We start from the raw sequence: 21,330 nt of genomic DNA on the forward strand, positions 1-21,330 counted from the left end.
AAACACAGCCCATAAGGCATAACAGTAAACTCACACAGCCCATAAAGCACAACAGTAAACCAAACATACTAGTCAGTGGTGACTCAGCTGTGAGATACACCGATGTCCCCCTTGCCAGGCTTGACAAAGAGATCGCGGTCAGCTGTCTGTCAGGTGCCAGAATCCACCACATCACGCACGCACTTAAGTCTCTCCACAACAGGTATAAGTATGACTCTGTCATTGTTCATGTTGGTATGAATGACTTGAGACGTACCTCCCTGGACTGTATGAAGAGAAACATGATTGAGCTGTCAGCGTATGTGCCTCAGGCAGATATGACCCTAGCCGTAAGCAGCATCCTACCTTCACCAACAATGATACCACAATACCAACAAAAAACAATTGACTTCAACAATTGGCTTAGTTTCTGGTGTCATTCCAAGGGGATCCAGTATCTGTTTACCTGGGATGACATGGTTGACAGGCCTCGATGCTTTGCCAGAGATGGCCTCCACTTGTCACCCTTGGGATTCAGGATTCTGGCCAAGGCTCTTGCCTCACCCCTTGTGCCTTTTTTTAGGCAATGTCCCAAAGACAAATCTTCCAACATAAAAGAGCTGTCAAAATGCAAATTGAAGGTCTTGCTGCTTGACGTTAGGAGCCTTAGTCTGAAAATGCACTCACTGGAGGCTCTCCTTGCACTGGAAGATGCTGAAATCTGTGCAGTTACTGAAACATGGTTCAAGGCTGTGGAGAGTACCCCTGCTTTACCAAGCTATACCTTATTCCACACATTCTGACCATAAAAAGAGGTTGGGAAGACTAAGGGTGGTGGAGTTTATGTTTTCATTAAAGACAAACACACCTCCAGACTAGTTTGCCAGCATGATGCACTGGAACTACTCCAGGTGCAACTGACAATTGACAAGACACCTATCCAAGTTATAGCCAGCTGTAGACCCCCCTCCATGACTCAGAACACCCACTCCTCCTACCTAGACCTACTTGATTCCATCAAGGTATCCCCTAACACACTGATCCTTGCTGACTTCAACTACCCCACCGTAGACTGGGTGAACTATTCCTGCTCTAATGCACTAACCCGACAATTCCTTGACTTCGTCAGTTCTAATGTACTAGACTCCCCACAGGGGGAGATAACATTTTAGACTTGGTTCTCACCAACATGGGTGACCACTGCACCACTCCCATAGTAAGCTCTTCCCTGGTGTGATCAGGCCATTGGTCTGTGTCATTCAAAGTGTCTGTCCCGTCCAACACCCCCCCCCGTAACTAGGCTAAAAAACTTCTCAAATGCTGACTACAACTTTCTAAGGGAGGGTATCGGTAGCTTCACATCACCACCACCCTCAGAGGATACAGACAAATATTATAAACAGTATGCCAGTGCAGTATACAAGCACCTGTACAACTGCATGGACTCAGCCACACCCAACAGAACTAAAACCTGCTCCTCAAGGAAACACAGACCTATTTGGTGGACATCTTCTAGCGACAAGCTTTACAACAAAAGGAAGAAACTGTTGTCCAAGGGTAAAAAGGCACAACTTCCCAGTTGGAAAAACTCCCTCCTTAGCCTCAACAAGCAAAAATCACACTAGTGAAAACCTCCAAACCCAATTATGAATCAAAACTAACCTCCGAAACAAAGGCTAAGCACAAAGCCTTTTTCAGTTACGTCAGGAGCCTCCATGGCAAAGCCCAGATTTGTTTCAAATTAAGTCATAACGGTACCACTTCACTGATCCTGTTGACTTAGCCAACCTGCTAGCAGATAGGTTCAGTGCAAACTTCACCCCCTGTCTCCCCAAAGGCTCATTTGACATCCCCTATACTTGTCCCACACCTCACATCTCCATAGATCAAGTGTTAAAGGCCCTATCCAGGGCAAAGAACACAGCTTCCATGGGACCTGACAGTATCCCAGTCTGTATTCTGAACCATCTCCAGCAAGAATTAGCCTTGCCATTGAGCAGCCTGTTCAACCATAGCCTAAGTACAGGCTTTATCCCAGCAGAGTGGAGTACTGCCATTGTAATCCCTTTGCACAAAGGTGGTACCATTACTGACCCTGGAAAGTATCACCCCATTAACTTGATTAGTCTGATCTGTAAGGTCATGGAGCATATTATTATTGTTATGGACCTCATAAACCAGGACATATGCAATCTCCAAGCACTTGACCCCACCCAGTTTGGAAGTGTTAAGGGCATATTTTGCCTTTTGAGCCTGGTTGACTTTTTTGAGACTGTCACCAAGGCACTGGATGAGAGAAAGTCAGTACAATATAGCTTACTTTGACTTGGCCAAAGCCTTTGACACAATCCCCCACTCAGGCATCATTGAAAAGCTAACACAACTTAGCATAAATCCCTGTCTCATCAGGTGGCTGGCCAACTGGCTCATTGATAGGACCCTCAAGGTCAAAATTGGTGCCTCCACCTCCGACAGCAGACCTGTCACTTGTGTTCCCCAAAGATCTGTCCTGGGACCCCTACTGTTTGGCATCTACTTCTCAAAGGTCCAGGCAAAGACAAAAGGTCTGTGGATGACCAAGTTTGTGGATGACTGTAAGTTGGCTGCTGTCATTGACTCCCCATATGATGTAAAAATACTACAAGAGGGTCTCACAACAACAAATGACTGGTTCCAAAGTAATGACCTTAAGTTAAATGCAAAGAAATGTATTATACCATTTGGCAAAAACGCAGCCGTACTGACTACCACATCAACAGCAAGCCCCTAAGCACACAACTTGTGGTGAGAGACCTGGGTACACAGGTTGATGACCATCTCAGATTCAACCATCATGTAGAGGCAGTGGTCAGAAATGCCTTTTACTTGGTTTATCTCGTAATTAAAAGGATTGCATCCAGGAAAAACAGAGGTTATTACCTCTCTGTACTCCCTCATTAGGACAGTAATTGAGTACAACGCCCCATTTGGTATATATGCCTCTACAAACACCTGCACCAACTGGAAAGGCCACAGAAATACCTCTCAAAGAGAATCCATGGCCTCCAACACCTGTCCTGTGTGGAAAGGCTCAAATCTCTATCACCCTACTTTGTATCGTACAGATTGGTCAGAGGTGATCCGTGTCTCGCCTACAAGGCAAAATCAGACCCTGCTCTACTAGAGTTGCTCCACATCCGTACGTCTAACTCCTCAAGCATTACCCGATCGAAAGGCCTAAATCTAATATGTGGCATTAACAAAACCTGCTGGAGAGACAGGTTTGTTTCACAGAGGCTGACCCATCTCTGGAATAAACTCCCCATGCACATCAAACAAAGTACGTTGCTGACCCTCTTCAAGTGCAACCATGATGAATCGATGGAAAACCACAATTTTTTCCCAGGGGTTCCATCTGTGTCCCTCATTGACAGGGGTGACAGGTGCTGATTGAGGTTTCTTTTTTGAGGATAAACTCTTGGCTAGGCTTGTAAGGGCCCCAGAGCCATTAGCCTAGTAATCTTCTATGACCTTATGATTCTGTGTTGTGATCTTGGGCTGCTAGGGGTATGTACTAATCATGTTAATTGTTTATTAAAGCATACTTATTTCTTTTTTATACAGGTGGAAGCATAGACAAATGTGTGTAATTTATGCTGCAGACAAGGGAAACTAAGCAAACAGGCTGGGAAATGGAATGCCTGAAAAATAGTCTTGCTGTCATATTTGAAATGAGTTGTTTCTTGCAAACAAAGCTGTTAGCCATTTTTCCATGAATAAATGCAAGCACTGGGAGATAGCATGTGTACAGGTGCAGGAAATTAATGGGAAATGTCTAAAGAATCTGCTGCATGGAATTTGCATAAGAACCTTCATGATTAATATTTAAAGGGGTACTGGCAAGCAGTTCAATGAAAATAAATGAAAGTTTTTTGCTGAGAGAAATGAATGCCTTTCCAAGTAGTTACATTCCTAGCAGCCTCAGTAGTATATGATTATGTTTCTTTATTTAAAAGTAAACGGTGCACTTTTTACATTCTAAATAATAGTTAACTGGGAGCATGCAAATTATTTACATTTGGGAAGGGAAATATAAATAGGACAAGAAGAGGGGGGAACACAAGCTGTAGCCTGTGCTTTCTAGCATGATTAAACCTAACTTTAGAATAAAATATCAAAAGTCGCTGCTAAACTAGTGAACGCTAATACAGGAGTCTATCGCAAAGCTTGCCACCGCAACTCATTGCTTCTAAGATCTAGTATGCATCCACCCTTTGTTTTTAAGAATATTGTGAAGGGACAAGCCATTAGAGCTTCAAGATTGAACTCTATGGAGGAGGGTTTTCATATGGAGCTGAATGACCTAAAGCATAGATTATTAGATAGAGGCTATAATGCTGAAGAGATACACTCCCATGTAGACATAGTACACAGCCTACGTTCCACTACAGCTATGCCCTATTTTGGACCAAGGAACAACAATTATATTAAGGGTGATAAAAACATCAATCGTCTGTCAAATTTTCCACATTTTTCTCATCTGACCATTTGGAGATTAAGCAAATTCTTGATAAACATTGGGACATCTTACAGGTAGATGAAGACATAAAGCAATAGTAGGTGAAACACCTAGTTTCCTTTTTAGGAACAAACATAATTTAAAAAGGATGTTATGCTATCCAAGATTAGATAGGAAATCTATGAATATTGGATGCACTAGACCTTGTGGTCATTGTAATTTCTGTTCATATATAGACAGTAACACAGAGTTTTTACATCCAGATTTACAGAGAGTCTTTAATATAAATGTAAATGCCAATTGTATGACCCCCCCCATGTGATATATCTAGCTGTTTGCCAATCCTGCTCATCCTTCTACGTTGGAAAGACTAATCGTCCACTACGAGATAGGATGAGAGAACATGTATACCACATGAGGATAGGTACATTACATAATGCTCTTGCCAAGCATATAATGCTATATAATGATAAACATAAGTTTTTGTTTAGAGTATTAGAAGTTATAACTCCGAATGTTAGAGGAGGTGATATTAAGACATATACAGAGAGTAAGGAGACAGAGTGGATTATTCTGTTAAGATCAGATAGAGGACTTGTCCTGAATGATAGGGCCTCAATAAAACCAAAATTGAGACAGCGCAGAAATATTAAATGACACATCAGTAACTATATATTATTGTTTTTAAGTTATACTAGAGAATATATATGTATATACATTTATTTTTATTCACACATGTTTTTATATATAGCTATATCTCTTTTATATATATATATATATATATATATATATATATATACATTTTTTTTTTAATTTATATAGATTGAATCTATTTATTTATATTTTCTATATTATATTTTCTATCTAGTCTAGAAAGCATAGTTTTTTTATATATAGATATATAGATGTACTTACATATTTGTATCTGTCTCTTTAAATAGTGATGCTAATTAATTGTGTTTTAATTGATTAATTGAATGTTTTTTATATATGACGAGTGTTATTTGGGACAAAATGTAAGACCTGATGAAGCTACCTAGCGAAAGCGCTTATCTGTGATATATCTTATATAATAAAGATCTTGGTGTTATAATATACTATGTGAGTTCACTTGCTTCGCTTAATTCCGCAGTATTTTGTTATTATTTAACTTTAGAATAGATAAAGTATGTAGGTATAGCTGTTTGTTTGAGGTAACTTCTTGTTTTAGAATAGTTTGGACATAAGAACTGTTAAAAGGAGATGGGGTGGTTAAAATGTATTTAGCTTCTTGTTTCTTGAGTGTATTTATCAAAACAAAAGTCTGGGAAAATGCAACATGGATTGAAACAGAAATAAGAAGCAGCAACTCTGTACAAGATATTAATGTGTACATCTAAGTTGCACATCTGAAACATGGGTTCTAAAGAACTGTCATACAGATAAAGTGAAAACTTCTTATCAGAATGACTACCTTACTAATATTATTATGGAATGTTAATGGCTAATCAACAAAATCCACCTAAAAAACTTAGTAAAACAAACACACTTATAGGTGCCAGGAACTAATGACATTTTTAATAAAAAAATAAGCACTTTTGTTCACTGCAGTACTGTGAACTTCATCAGATTCAGAACTCACTCTTCAAACGCTTCCTTAAATAACAATAAAACACTGCCATATAGTGTTAAAATTAAAAAACATTCATTATGCATTAATTAACCATTACAAGTTCTAGTTGGACAAAATAGACACTACAGGAAATAAAACCAATCATTTACACTCACATGAAAAATTACACATGAAAATTACAATGCCCCTACATATTAACATACAGTAAAATGACATAATGTAACATAATTACTCCATGTAAAAATTAAAAACACTACTAAATATGCATTCTTTTCAACAGGAGCAGAATATTAATCAAAAGTCGGTCGTTAATACCAGGTGGATTTGTAAGAATTTAGTAACACTTGCCAGTATAATTCACTCTCCTCCACATAAACTGATAAATTACCCCCCCTCCCCCGTTAAAATGTGGAATCTTTTCTAACACAAAAAAATATTTTTTAAAATGCTGACATTTCTCAGAGTACTTAAAGCATAGTTGGGGTCAATGGCATTAAAGGTATAGACAAAAAATGAGTACTTTATTATTCTAAGAAGTGCTAGGTGCAAATAGTAAGGTAAAAGGAGACTCATTTGATTAGAAATGAGCATGTGAATTTGGCAAAGAAAGGACATCAGAATGGATATGCAGCAGAGTTTGTTTGTGTCTTTCGGCTTTTCCCAGTTAGGGGTCGCCACAGCGGAACTCCGGTCCGCTAATGATTGGCAGTTGATTTTTATGTACCGGCTTGCCAGGCCTGACGCACAACCTTCAACGAAGGTACACCCATTCACGCATGTCTCTACGCAGAAGATGTTCTAGCTGAGAATCGAACCGGACAGCATCTTACTGTGAGGTGACAATGCTACCGCAGCACCACCACCGCAGGTTAATACCATGGGCAAAAGAAAAGGAAGTTAATAATACTGATTATAAGAGGGCTCCAGTACTGCTGGAAGAGAAAAAGACTGTGATGCTAGATTTGTGGTAATAAGAGTTATTGCCAGGAAATAAGGATTACACTGGCATATGTTTAAATTCTACTTAAAACTGATGTTTTAGTGCTTCAGAGAGTCTTGGGAGAAATAATTAGCTTTCATCAGGTGATATTGTTTATTTGTGGTAAATGGAACCTGATTTTCAATAGAGTAAGTATATCATGAGGACCTAAAAGGGAAAATATAACAGAAAATAGTAGATTTCTGAATAAATATATAAGAATATTTGAAATGAAAGGCATGAATCTACTTGTAGGAGCTGCTGCAGTATTTTTCCCCAAGATCCAATAATTGGTTTAGACCAAACAGAATTACATTTCACTAATGCATGGGTATTTAATTAAAAAAATACATATAGTAACTTTCAGATCTTGCATCGATAAAGACTAAGATGAAAATGCAGGTCAGTGATGTAAAAATGAGACACTGGTACTTTCCTACTTATTTGTTTTAAAAAAAGAGGAATTAAAGGAATGGGTGCTGGAAATGGTTGGAGAATTATTAGATAAGATGGACATTTCATCAAAATGTATAGAGAGAAAGTGGGATAAAATGAAAATGAAATTTACAACTATGACACAAATAAGAAGGAAAGATATATGGGAAAGAAGTAATAGTAATTATACACAGGAGCTGACAAAGATTAAAGTATTGCAGAAGAAGGTAACTCTCACAGAACAAGAAAAGGACCATTCGCTTAGTGTTAATGTGGAAATAAGGGACTATTTGGATAACATGCATGAGTGTAACTCCACAGCACAAAATGACTTAGGCAGTAGAGAGGACTGATTTTGCCAAAGCTAGTAGCCTATGACAAGAAGAGTAACCAGAGATCCTATAGACGTATTAAAGATGTTTCAGAAATTCTGTGATAATTCGTATAAAGCAACAGAATGGAGAAACTAAGAAAAGGCACAAATGGAAATATTTATAAAAGCCTTTAATGTACCAAAGTTAGAAGAAGATGAGGCTCAAAAATTAATGGATAAAATAGGAAAGGATGAAAGTTTGGATGTTACGAGGGAAGAAAGTTGTAGAGATCTGGAAGGTTTTGTTTAATAGTATTTTATTTATTTATTTATTTTATTATTTTATTTATTTTACATTTGTTAACCGGGCTAGTCTGGCTGAGCTTTTGGCTCATTTCCAGCAGAGACCTGGGGAGAAAAGCTCCTCAGGACTAAAAAACTATTTATTAAATTTTAGTAACATAGTAGTAACAATCAGCTATAGGATCTTCCAAGCAGAGACCTGGGGAGAAAAAAAGCTCCTCGGGCAATTCAATTATACAGAGTATTAACAGTTGGCAGACAAGTATGTGAGTTGTTACAAACAAGGTTTTAAACAATTAGCAGAAGAAAATGTGACTAGTTACAATATTATTTAAGCTGCTTAGAGCAAAATGAGTTAATAGTTGGGCAGATGCTTAAGTGGGTAGGATCTAGTTGTATAGGAGTTTGGAAACAAGAAAGTAAAGTAAGAATGGCTAGTAGGAGATGTAGGGGAGGTAGAGTATAGGAGACAGACTAGACATGTAGGTTGTTTTGAGACTGTAATAATTAAGAGTGGTTGGAGACAGAGGAAGGGAAGAGGTAGAAGAGGCAGGGGAATAGTGTTAGAGATACATTAAGAGTGAGTTGGTGAAATAGGTGAAAAGATGGTGGTTTCAGGGTGGTTGGCAAGACCACATTGTTTTTAGGTATTTCTTTGTGGCTAATTTGAAACTTTTGCTATGCTGGAGAGATTTTATTTCCAAGGGGAGTTGGTTCCAGGATGTAGCTGGGTTATAGTTATAGAGAAGGCAGCCTATTTTGGTTTTGGGTTTGTAGATGTCTAATAATTCTTGATTTGAGCTGCGTAGCGTCCTAGCAGGGGAATATTTGGATATGATAGTGGAGAGGCTGGGGCAGAAGGAGGGCAGATAGAGGACAGAGTGGATGATTTGTAGTTTGTATAGTTGGAGCAGCTGATGGAATTCTAGCCAGTCTAGTTGCTGTAGTGCTAAACAGTGGTGTGACTTGTAGGTTTGGTTAGCTGCAAATCTGACAATCATATTATAGGTAGTTTCAAGCTTGGAAATAAGTGTAGAATTTAGGTTTGTAAATATGTGGCAGCTGTACAGGAGTGTTGGAAGTAATAAAGTCTGGGAGAGAGTTATTCGGGCAGTGTTAGTTAAGTATTTCTTGTTACGGAAAAGGTGTCCATGTTTCTGATGAGTTCTTTTTACCGAGTTAGTAATATGGAGATTAAACTTAAGCTGATCATCTATTGTAACACCTAGCAATTTAGTACTAGATTCAGCTGAGATGATAGTGTTGTTGCAGGATAAGATGGTAAATGTACGTTTGAGTGTGGTGATGTTTTTAGGGTGGAAGAGTAGGAGCTTAGTTTTTTTTTTATTAAGTATTAGTTTATCACTAAGCCAAGTCTCAATGGTGTGGAAGGATGCCTGGGTAGTTGAGTGGAGGGCAGTTGGGTTGTCAGCAATGGTTCTAACAGTTGAGTCATCAGCATATTGCACAAGAGATGACTGGAGACAAGAGGAGTAGAGAAAGTTGGTGAAAATATTAGAGTAGTGGTCCAAGTATGGACCCTTGGGGGACTCCCATTTGTACAGTGAGAGGGGAAGATAGAGCAGAGAGCCATTTAACTGATTGCTGGCAGGTAGAGAGATAGCTGGAGAACCAGGAGGTAGTAGGGGGAGAGAAATGTATGTTAGTGAGTTTATCTAGAAGGAGTGGGTGAGAGTGTCAAAGGCTTTAGAAAGGTCAAGGAATAGGCATGAGACAAGTTTATTGTTATCACGAGCTAGGGAGACTATGTTGATAAATGATACGAGTGCAGTAGTTGTGCTATGCTTGGGACGGAAACCATACTGTGTGGATGTGAGAAGGTTTTCCTGGTGAAGGTAATGCATTACCTGCTTGTGAATGCATTTCTCTAGAATTTTTGAGAGTGGAGAGAGTATGGCAATCAGTCTGAAGTTAGATATGTCTGAGGAGTTGCCCTCTTTGTGAATGGGTAGAGTAAAGAAATTCTTCCATACAGTGAGGACATAGGATTCAGAAATGGATCAGTTGATTAAGATGGATACAGGATGGCAAGAGGTTCAGAGGCAATCTGCAGGAAGTAAGAGGGTAGCTTGTCAACAGATGGGGAGCAAGGTTTAAGTTTAGAGAGTAATGACTTTACATAGTTAGTTGATACTGCTTTTAGAGAGGAGTTAGGAGGGTTTGGAAGAGTTATAGAGTTTGTGGGGGTGCTAGTGTTGTTTCTGGGGGGAGAGTTTATTATGGAGGTTATTGAGTTTATAAAATGATTGTTAAATTTGTTGGCTATGTCTTCAGGTGTTGCACTGGGACATGGGTTAGGAGTTGAATGGTTTCCTGGATGAAGAGTCTGTTTAATGGAGCTCCAGAATTTCTTTGGGTCTGATTTAAGAATAGAGGGAGGATTGGCTTAGAAGTTTATTTTGTCATAATGGGTGATTTTTTTAATTTTATTTCTGAGATCTTTATATTTCTGAAGAAGAAAAGGGGTCCTAGTTTTAGTCCACATTTTCCAAATCCTATCCCGGTCTTTCATGAGGGTTCTGGTAGATTTAGTGAGCCAGGGAGCAGTAATAGCTTTGATTCTAATCGTGTGAAGAGGAGCAAGGGAGTTAAGAATGTTTAGGGATGTAGTGTTGAAGGAGTGGACAGCTTCATCTAAAGGAAGAATGGTGAGGTGAGACCAGTTAATTTTGGAGAGTTGGTGAATAAAGGAGTTAGGACAGAAATGAGAAAGTGAGTGGGTGGTAATAAATTTGTTAGGTTTGATAAGGTGGGGAGTATGTCTGGTAACTATTATAGGGCAGTGGTCACTGATGGCATTTGGAAGGGTTTGGGAGTTATGATAGTTTTCAGGGTGGGAGACCAATATCCAGTCTAGAAGAGAGCTAGGTAGATGAGATTTATTAATGTAGGTTGGGGTTGTGATTAGCTGCTCAAACCCATGTAGGTTTATACAGGAAGTAGTGTTGGGAGCGTGTATTGTAAGCCAATCAAAAGAAGTGAGGGTGTCAGCATCTTGGAAGAAAGCTGTGGTGGTTGTTTTCCCAAAGTGGGTAAAGACCTCTTAGACCCAGCTTTATGTAGACCCGTTTCAATTTTAAGCTGTGTTTATAAAGTTTTATGTTTAAATGAGCTCAAAGAATGGCATAGGTGTTGACAGAACTGGTAGATATGGATTGGTGTGTTTATTTGGAGTGGAGGCTAATATTTGACAACATCAATAGACCAGCGATGATCCAGATGTAGTGTGAGAAACACTGCTAGTGTTGGTGGGTCTTTATGCAGAGAAGGCATTTAACAGAGACTCAGCTGGGATTTTACTAGTATGGCAATGAAAGTATTTGCATCCCCTGTACAATAATTGGGTTAATTAGAAGCATATATGGAGGGTGAGAGTCCAGGCAAAGATTAAAGTGGGAGAGTTCCTCTCTAACAAGCTGTGTTTAAACAGAGGAATTAGGCAAGAGTGTTATCTTGTTCAGAAATACCCATGTATATGGCAACATGGTAAGATGAAGCCTTTAGGGTATGGAGTAAAAAGAGTTTTATTTTGGCAGGTAAGGATATATGGAAGGAGACTAAAAAGATAATCCAAAGTAGAGAAGCTGGAAGCTCTGAATTGTGGATATGAATAGTGAGATACAAGCCGTGAAAATGCTTCTAGTCCCTTTAGTTTTACATGCAGATTAGGTAGAGTTTTATCAACCAGAGGATAAGTTGTGAACCATAATTAATAAGGAGTTTACTTGTGAGGGGAAGAGGGCAAGAATTAACTGGGATAAGTTTTCTTCCTATAGAACAAGGTGGTTTAAGACTCCCTGATTTGAAGGGATGCTTTAGAGCTATTTAGTTAAGGCTCATATACATAACTCAAAGAGAAGGTTAGAAATCAAACTAGAAAGGCTTGATGATGACATGGGTGAGGGAGTTCAAGAAATAAGGACGTGATGCCACACAGTGTGTGTATAGTGTAATATAATAGTATATAATATGTAATATAATAATAATATAATAGATTTTTAAAAGTGGAGGATACTCTGTATGGGCTATATAAGTTTAATGTCAGTATAGCCACAGGAAGTTGCTTGCTGTATGTTTGAATTTCAGGCTGTTTGAAGGCACACTCAAAAAGATTTTAGCACACACATTGTAGCTTAATGTTTAGCACAGTAACTTTTAACAAGTTTAATCTTTGTTAGGTTCTTCCTTTAACAGAAGATTACTGGAGAGTAATGTACCATTTATAGGGGGTTTGTGCAATTCGCTTTAATGCCCAGTTGGGATCAGTGACTGCTGAAAGTTAAAGCTGGAAGACGATTTGATTTTAGATAAATAGAATCCCGTGTACTAATCTGTTGCAAGTCCATTCCTCAAGGCAAATATTGTTGAATTCACAATGCCTTATTACCATTGCTTGGTTATTTTTATTATATTTGTTTTATTATTTTTGCTATTTTTTTTTCCTTACAATTTTTTTTTTTTTTTGATTTTGTAGTTTGTAATTTATTTGTATTTGTATTTTATTCATGTCTTGGAGCTTATCTCCCCGGGCCTCTACTGAAAATGGACATAAATCCAGTTAGACTAGCCCGGTCAACAAATGTAAAATAAATAAATAAAATAAATAATGTACTGTTAATGAGATGTTCTTCGTGTTTCACTGTTGCAGTCATTACATTTGGGGTAATCTGCTGGCAGGTTGCCCTCAGTCGGCCTGATTAACAAAGTCTTGGGTCCTGCGTCGGTTGCTGTCTCCTCTTCCATGACGTCAGGTTGTCAGGGATGTAAAACATGCAGCCGACGCCATTACGGTAGTCTTTCTTGCCATACGGTGCCCGAATCAGAAGCAGTTTGCAAGTGTCGGTCGGTCGACTCTTGAAATTTTCGTTTTTGAGTTTCAGATCCGAAGTCTTAAACTAAAAAGCTAAGTACCCCGTTGGGGAAACTTTTTCTTGCTCCTTACCGATGTCAGTAAAAGTTAATAATTGTATTATTTGTGGGAAGCAAATACCTCATTTGGATTTTCATTTGTACTGTATTCCTTGCCTAGGCCCTGACCACGACGTACCTTGCTGTCTGTTCTGTGCTTTATTTAATCAACGCACTATCCGTCATCGCTACATTTTTGCTTCTAAATATTTTGGCTCTTGCTTTAATTATCCAGAAATGACGTTGGTTAGCAATCCGAGTACCGGGATACCGAAAAAACACAAATAAAAAGACAGAGACAGGCCGTTGAGGTCCAAAACTGCCGACGAAACTTCTCCTAAGCCAGTCAACAGTTCGCCGGTACTCAGGTGCTTTCGCAGCCCCTGATACCTGCTACTTCTGATTTGCAGGCCTCTACTGAGACCCATTCGGAGTCCAGTATGCCGCGAGATGCTTCAATTATGGAACCTGCGGATGTCTTTACCTTGGATGGGTCTGGAGCCGCTGTGCAGACACCGGCTTCTGAGGGTATATTCAGGCCTACAGGTTTGCATATTAAACCGACACCATCTTCAATATTAAGGCCAAAATCTCTAACTATGTCTAAAAAAACGATGCCTAGGCCACATGTGCAGGCCCCTATGCCTAAAAAACAAATGATCAAAATGGCTGAATATTTAATTACTCTAATCAGGGGTAGCCAACCCCCCTCCTTCTAAGAGGCCTAGGCAAGAAATTGACTGTGAATCTTCTGAACAGGATTCTATTTTTTCTGACTCTTCCAATGAACAGGAATTGTCTATATCTACTTATGAGGACTCTGATGCAGAAGATTCCATTCCTTCTGCTTCTCCCCCTGAGGATTTTTCTTTTGGGGAAACTTTACATACCTTAAGGGAACATTTCCACTGGGAAAGTCAGGATTTTTCTGAATCTAAAAAGAGGCTTAGGGATTTTCACCTTCTTCCTCAGCATAGGCCTTTGGCTATACCTCCTGTTCTAGACATTGTTGATGTGTTTTCAGAATCTAGTATGGCTCCTGATTCTCTGCCTCCGGCTCCTTGTAAGCCAGACAGATAATACAGGGTTCCTGACTCCCACAAATTCCTTTTAAAAAATCCTGTTGCGGATCCTGAGACTATTTCTCAGGGCCCCAGGGGCATTAAGGCTTCTACTGCTAAAAATTCTACCCCTTCTGATACAGATTCCAGGGCACTGGATAGATGGGGTAAGAAGGTCTACACTTCTACAGCCTTGGAAATCAGGGCTTTAAACTGTCAATTCCATATGCTAAAATATCAGCAGCATATCATGGGACTGCTTAAACAGAAAATGATGTTGATTTCTGACTGTGTGGAAAATAAAGATTTACATGATCTTTTGCATTCAGCTGAACAAGTGGGAAAACATACTTTGCAATGTGGTTTTGATTCTTTGGAGGCCTCTTGCAGGGCTGCTGTAACTGGGTCTGTGCTAAGAAGGCATGCTTGGCTCAAAGAGCAAACTCTGCCTGATCATGTTAAAGCAAAATTGTTGGATGCTCCTTTACAACAGGACTGTCTATTTGGTAATAAGGCTGAAGAAGTTTTAAAAAAGATGGAAGATAAAGCTAAATCTATGCAAACTGAAAGATTTCTTACAAGTGCAACCTCCAAGATTTAGTAGGCACTGGCCTACTAAGAACTGGTCCTTTCCAGTTCCTTCGAGAGCCACTCAAGTCAAACCCAGACATTCCAAAGGCATCAGGTTTCAGTCCCAAGGGACTTTCAGAACAAAGCAATGGGGTGTCTCCTCTTCCAAATATGGAAACAACAAGACACCTCCCTATGGTAAGCAGTCTCAATGACTTTCCTCTACGCTTACCAAGCACTTACCCTTTAGCCACCCCTTTGGGTGGAAAACTGTCTCTTCATGCAAAAAACTGGCAACTTATAACCCAGGACAAATGTGTTTTAAATATAGTATCCCAGGGATACAGATTTCATTTCCACACTTTGCCAACTCCAAACGGATGGCCAGACCTGCCCCCAAATCAGTGGGCAGAGGGCCAGAAACAATTACTTTCCCTCATGAGCATGGGGGCTATTCATCTAGTACCAGAAGAGGAAAAGGGACAAGGTTTCTGTTCAAGACTTTTCCCTGGTACCCAGAAAAGGCAAATCATGGCATCTGATTCTGGACTTATCTACTCTAAACATCTTTCTGGACATTCCAAAATTCAAGATGCTGACTCTTCACCAGTTACTTCCTATGCTAGGCAAAATGCCTAGTTGGCAACTCTAGATTGAAAAGAGGTTTACCTGCATATCCCAATCAGGGAATCTTGCAGAAGATACCATTGCTTCAAAGCAGGCTATTTGCATTACCAGTTCTCTGCACTGCCCTTTGGCTTATCTACTGTGCACAGGGTCTTTACAAAGTGCCTGGCTCCAGTAATTGCATTTTGCAGGCAAAGAAATATTCAAATGTATCCATACCTGGACGATTGTCTAATTCAGGCAGAAAACAAGGACATTCTTCTAAAACATCTGGTGTTTGTAAAAGGGTTCTAACTTGTCTTGGGTGCACTATAAACGAAAAGAAATCACAGCTGGTACCCTCTCAGAAAATTACATTCCTGGGTGCAAGCTTGAATACACCTGCCCAGATGGCTTTCCTTACACCAGAAAAACAAATTAATTTGGTGACTTACTTCAAACAGGTGGCCACAAAAACCCTGCTTTCTACAAGGCAAATACTGCAAGCCTTGGGGTTCATGGCCTCCTGCATTCTTCTAATTCCATATGCATGACTGCATATGAGGAAACTTCAGTGGTATTTAAAAAGTCTATGGAGTCAACATTGTTCTAGTCTGGAAACAATGATTCCTATCATTACCTTGCCTGCGCCTAGAGTTCCTATGGTGGGCAGAGGCCTGCTACCAGAACAAGGGACTGCCGTTCACACCACCCCCTGCTGCCCAAACCCTAACTACAGATACATCAGACTATGCTTGGGGTGCTCATCTGGCAGGGAAGTGCATTCAGGAAAAATGGAGCCCAAATCAAATGCACCTTCATATAAATCTAAAAGAAATGCTAGCTGTACAGAATGCACTGACAGCCTTCAAGGACTCCCTTCATCCAGGGCAATTACTGATAAAAGACAGACAACACCACTGTTATGTGATACATAAACAAGCAGGGGGGTACACACTCCTACCCCTTTTGCAGACTAGCCATGGCATTGTGGAACATGGCCTTGAGCTATCAAGTACAACTACAAGCTCAATTCCTGCCAGGAAAGCTGAATAGTCTGGCAGATGAACTAAGCAAAAATCTCATGGACCCACACAAATGGAAATTGGAACTACAGATTTTCAACATGTTGACACGCAAAAGGGGGAGCCCAAACATAGATCTTTTTGCCTCACCCCAGAACTATCAGTTGGACAAATTTTGCACAAGAACTCATCACAAAAAAGCCTGGAAAGTGGATGCTCTATCCTTCAGCTGGAAAAACCTTTCAGTCTATGCCTTTCCCCCCTCTGCCTCTGCTCTCCAAAGTTCTTCTAAAAGTCAAACAGAACAAACCAAAAATTAGTTTGATTGCTCCAGACTGGCCTCGCCAACACTGGTACCTACTCCTGCGCAGTGTGTCGCACATTTCACTGTGGCACCTGCCTCAGACCCCTTCCTTACTTTCTCAGCAGAACAACCAAACTCTGCACCCTCAGCTCCAAAATTTGAATATTGGCTATTCACCTAAATTCACCCTTAGCATCCCTCAGCAAACCTGTGATGGATGTCATTTTGGAGGCGAGAAGACCTAGTACTAGAAAATCTTATGCTGACAAATGGAAAAGATTCTCTGCCTGGAATCAATCTCATGGGATATGCTCAGCAGTGCCCAACATTCCTCAGATTTTGCAATACTTGACTGAGATGCTTCACAAGGGCCTGCCCTTTTCTTCCATAAAAATCCATGCCTCAGCCATTTCAGCTCATTACAACACAGAACCTCCCCTTTTTTCTCATCCTCTGCTAAAGCAGTATCTCAGAGGGGCCAAAAACTTAAGACCACCCAGGAGAGCTCCAACCATTGCCTGGGACCTTAATTTTGTATTGGAGAAACTAACTCTCCCTCCTTTCGAGCCAGCTGCTACTGCATACTTAAAACTTCTCTCCTGGAAAACAGCTTTTCTTTTAGTAGTCACTTCAGCTAGAAGGATTTCCGAATTACAGGCTCTTATGGCAGTGGAGCCTTTCATCATTTTTCATACAGACAGTGCATCTCTCAGGACCAATCTATCCTTCATGCCTAAGGTGATATCCAGTGTGGCTCTTAATCAGACCATTCATTTGCCAACTTTCTTTCCCAATCCACAGGAAAAGGGGGGAGCGGATTCTGCATTAATTGGATGTATACAGGCAATTTAGATTTTACTTTAACAGGACTAAATCTCAAAGAAAATCTGAACAACTGTTGGTAGCATTTGCTGGAGGGGCAGAGGGAAAGGCTATTTCAAAACAAACCATTTCCAAATGGATAAGCTATTGTATTCATTTCTGCTATAAGCACCATGGAAAAACTATCCCCCAGGGGATCAGATCACATTCCACCAGGGCTGCATCTATTTCAACAGCCCTTTTCAGAGGTGTTCCTTCCAGGGATATTCTAGAAGCTGCTACCTGGAGCTCAGTTCATACTTTCACCAAACATTACCATTTACCACTTTTCTCTAAATCCAGAGCTGGCTTTGCCACTGCTGTCTTGCAGAGCCTTATAGCTGGTCCTAATGCTGTATAATTTCCTCCTCCCAACCATAGCTTTGGGAATCTACTCAAATGCAATGACTGCAACAGTGAAACACGAAGACCATAGTACAGTTGTGTACACTTACCGTAAATGTAGATGTTCGAGTGTATTCACTGTTGCAGTCTTGGTTACCCTCCCTCCAGCCCCCTTTTTTTCTCTGGCTATACCTCTATTTTCTTTTACTATGCTTAAAAGCCCTTTTGGTGTATTTGCTTTTGGTTGGAGGTATATTTTTGTGTTTTTAAATTTTATTTGCTCCCCATTTGGAAGGCATCTGCCATCTGGGGCAAGAAAAACTGATGTAATGGCGTCAGCTGCATGTTTTAGACCCCTGACAACCTGACATCATGGAAGAGGGGACAGCAACTGATGCAGGACCTAAGGCTTTGTTAATCAGGCCAACTGAGGGCAACTTGCCAGCAGATTACCCCAGATGTAATGACTGCAACAGTGAATACACTCGAATATCTACATTTATGGTAAGTGTACACAACTGTGCTTTTCAGAGGAGGTAAATGGAGGCTGTGAGAGTAAAACCCCAGTACAGTACTACTTAGTAATATGAGGGGGGATCAGGACTGACACACACATCTGGCAACAGCACAGCTGCCTGATGGAATTCAGTGTAGCTGTTATGAGTCCAGACATTCAGTGGTGAGAAAAAAATGGATGACTGCTTCTGTAACATTTTAATGTCAAATAAATATTTTTCTTTTTGTAGGTAGTAATATTGTGGGACTTTAGTAGTACATGGTTTTACAGAATGCACATATATATTTCGTTTTAGAAATATTTTCATTTTTAAATTGTGTTTTTTTTTTCCCTTAGGATATGACATCAGTGTTTAAGAAGATTCTAGACCTGACGTACCCTATCACTTCAATGTTCTCAGGTACCACCTTTAATCATGCCATCAGCAACGTTTTCAAAGGCAAGCAGATTGAGGTAAACATACGTTATGTCGGAAATATAGAATTAACTGAATTACTTATGAAGTAATTTTTAGATTGTGTTTGGAGAGTATACCCTTATGCGCTATAAACTTTTGTAGAAGTTGGCAAGTACTTGTCGGAGGTTTTGAAGGGGGAGTTTGTCTTGTGGTGAAAGAAAACTTTTTCATTCCAGCGAGTGTAAAAGGAGACATGGCAGAGAAGTAACAGATTGGTTGAAAAATGTAATCATATTATAGCATAATGCACCAAGAGTATAGGCTGCCTGAAGCAGATTGTCTGCAGTTTGGTAGTTTGTCAAGCTATTTAGTATTTTTTTTTTTAAGGGAGATTTTCTTCAGGTAGAAAAGTGGGATGTAGGGATAAGTAGCAGAAAATTTGAGACAGGTTTGTGGATGGTGGGGTTAAGATGGTTTTAAGATCTTTGGGAGAGACTAGCAAATATAAGTGAGATTGTATGTTTTTCTCTAGTATTGTGTTGATTTATTTAACAGGGCATTTTACCTACATATTTATTTATTGCAGTATCACTTAGGAAGATTTTATCAGAAGTACTAACATCACAATGGGTTAGGAAGTTGTAGTCAGTAGCATCAGTAGGATTAAGAAGATGTAGTTAGAACTAGTATCTTCAATGGGATTAAGGAGATGTAATCAGAACTAGTAGCCCTCAGTGAGATTAAGGAGATGTAGTTAGAACTTGTAGATTCAGTGTGATTAAGGAGATGTAGTCAGAACTAGTAGCTTCAATAGGATTAAGGAGATGTAGTCATCAGTGGGATTAAGGAGGTGTAGTCAGAACTAGTAGCCCTCAGTGGGATTAAGGAGATGTAGTTAGAATTTGTAGCATCAGTGGGATTAAGGAGATGTAGTCAGAACTAGTAGTCTCAGTGGGATTAAGGAGATGTAGTCAGAACTAGTAGCTTCAATAGGATTAAGGAGATGTAGTCATCAGTGGGATTAAGGAGGTGTAGTCAGAACTAGTAGCATCAATGGGATTAAGAAGATGAAGTCAGAGCTAGTAGCTTCAATGGGATTAAGGAGATGTAGTCAGAACTAGTAGCATCAGTGGGATTAAGGAGATGTAGTCAGAACTAGTAACATTTTTAATTTATCCAAGACTTTTGGGTTTCTAATACCATGACATGAATGGACCCCATTCCTAAGTCAAAGTATGATTAAACATCATGAAATTAGTATTGTTTCAATCTTTGATGTCAGACAAAAGTGCTCTTTTGCAGCACCCGCAGTGTGCCCATTAATGACTCCTGCAATTCATATGGAGTTACACGTATCAGTAACATATCTAAATATAACTGTAAATTATTTTTGGGAGATCCGTTGCTCCTTCTACTATTGGAACTGACTTTCTCTTCCACATTGCCCTCATTTCTGTCTGCAAATCCTGGAATTTTATGACTGCGTGTGTCTCATTACATGAGACACTATAATCACTGCTTAAAGAAATTTCAATTATTAATGCTGCTTTTGTCTTCTTATCATGGACTAATGTATCTGGTTTTCTCACATCTATTTTTTTTAACTGTTGGCAATGGATGACGAGGCCAAGAAGAGAAACTCTGCAAGTAAGACCCAAATGGAAGGCAGAAAACAATCCAAATAAACAAAAATTGCCAGCACCAAGTTCAGTGTAAAGCATCAAAAAAACATCCAAAGGCTGATATATAAAGTATATAAACTTTAATTAATAATACTAAACACCCAGACCGGCTTCAGCCAGCGTGGGATAACAAAGTGTTAGCTGTAAAGTGACACACACACACACACACACACACATATACATATATATATATATATATATATATATATATATATATATATATATATATAGTATGAGTCATCCAATAGGATTCTTCCCAATGTGTTCTTCCCACATTCAAATTGTTTCCTATGTGAGAGACAAAGAGAAAATGAAAAGTTATACAATAAAATGAAATAAAATAACACATGCTCATTAAAATGAAACACATAATTTTATAAATGGTCATTCAAACCTGGTGAGAACAAAGCTCCCAGTTTAATGATCCAATACTTCTCTTTTTTAGTGAGAATAGAATGCCACCCCTGTTTGTTGGATCTGTCCCCAAGGATTCTGTCAATGATGGTAAACTGGAACCTGGCTGAATTATGTTGTGAGTTTTTTTGCATACTGGATATCGTTATTCAGGTCTCCTTTCGCTTAAATATTTTTATGGGCCGTTTTTTGTTGGTTTATTTGGAATAACAACCGCATGGTGTTTACATCTATATGCGAACGATGGTCAGTTGATTTGGATATATGTTTAGTTTCTAAACAATATTCAGTGTGGTCTGAGTAAAAATCAAAACGGAACTGTGTTTTTGGCGAGAACGGACTGTTGGAAACTATTTTCATATGGTATAACCGCACTTGTATGCTTCAATAACATCCATACCATTTCATTAATGGAAGGGGACATATGCTGTTTAGTTTTGCTGATAGTTTTCACAGCACTCGGGATCATAATAACCTTGTCCTGAAGTTTTCTTTCCAGC

The 21,330-nt window shown here is 39.4% G+C and overlaps 1 protein-coding gene across 1 annotated transcript in view; it reads left to right on the forward strand.

Moving 5' to 3' along the window:
• Positions 1–21,330, forward strand: part of PNPLA7 (patatin like phospholipase domain containing 7) — a gene marked incomplete in the record, with an annotated part of 4,152,928 nt that overhangs the window by 3,303,772 nt on the left and 827,826 nt on the right. The window contains 1 exon segment of the mRNA XM_044064320.1: positions 18,674–18,790. Coding sequence (XP_043920255.1) covers positions 18,674–18,790 — 117 coding nt within the window.

This window comes from Protopterus annectens, chromosome 2.part2 (genome assembly GCF_019279795.1).
Source record: "Protopterus annectens isolate FY-2018-M chromosome 2.part2, PAN1.0, whole genome shotgun sequence".
Classification (NCBI taxonomy): Eukaryota; Metazoa; Chordata; order Ceratodontiformes; family Protopteridae; genus Protopterus; species Protopterus annectens.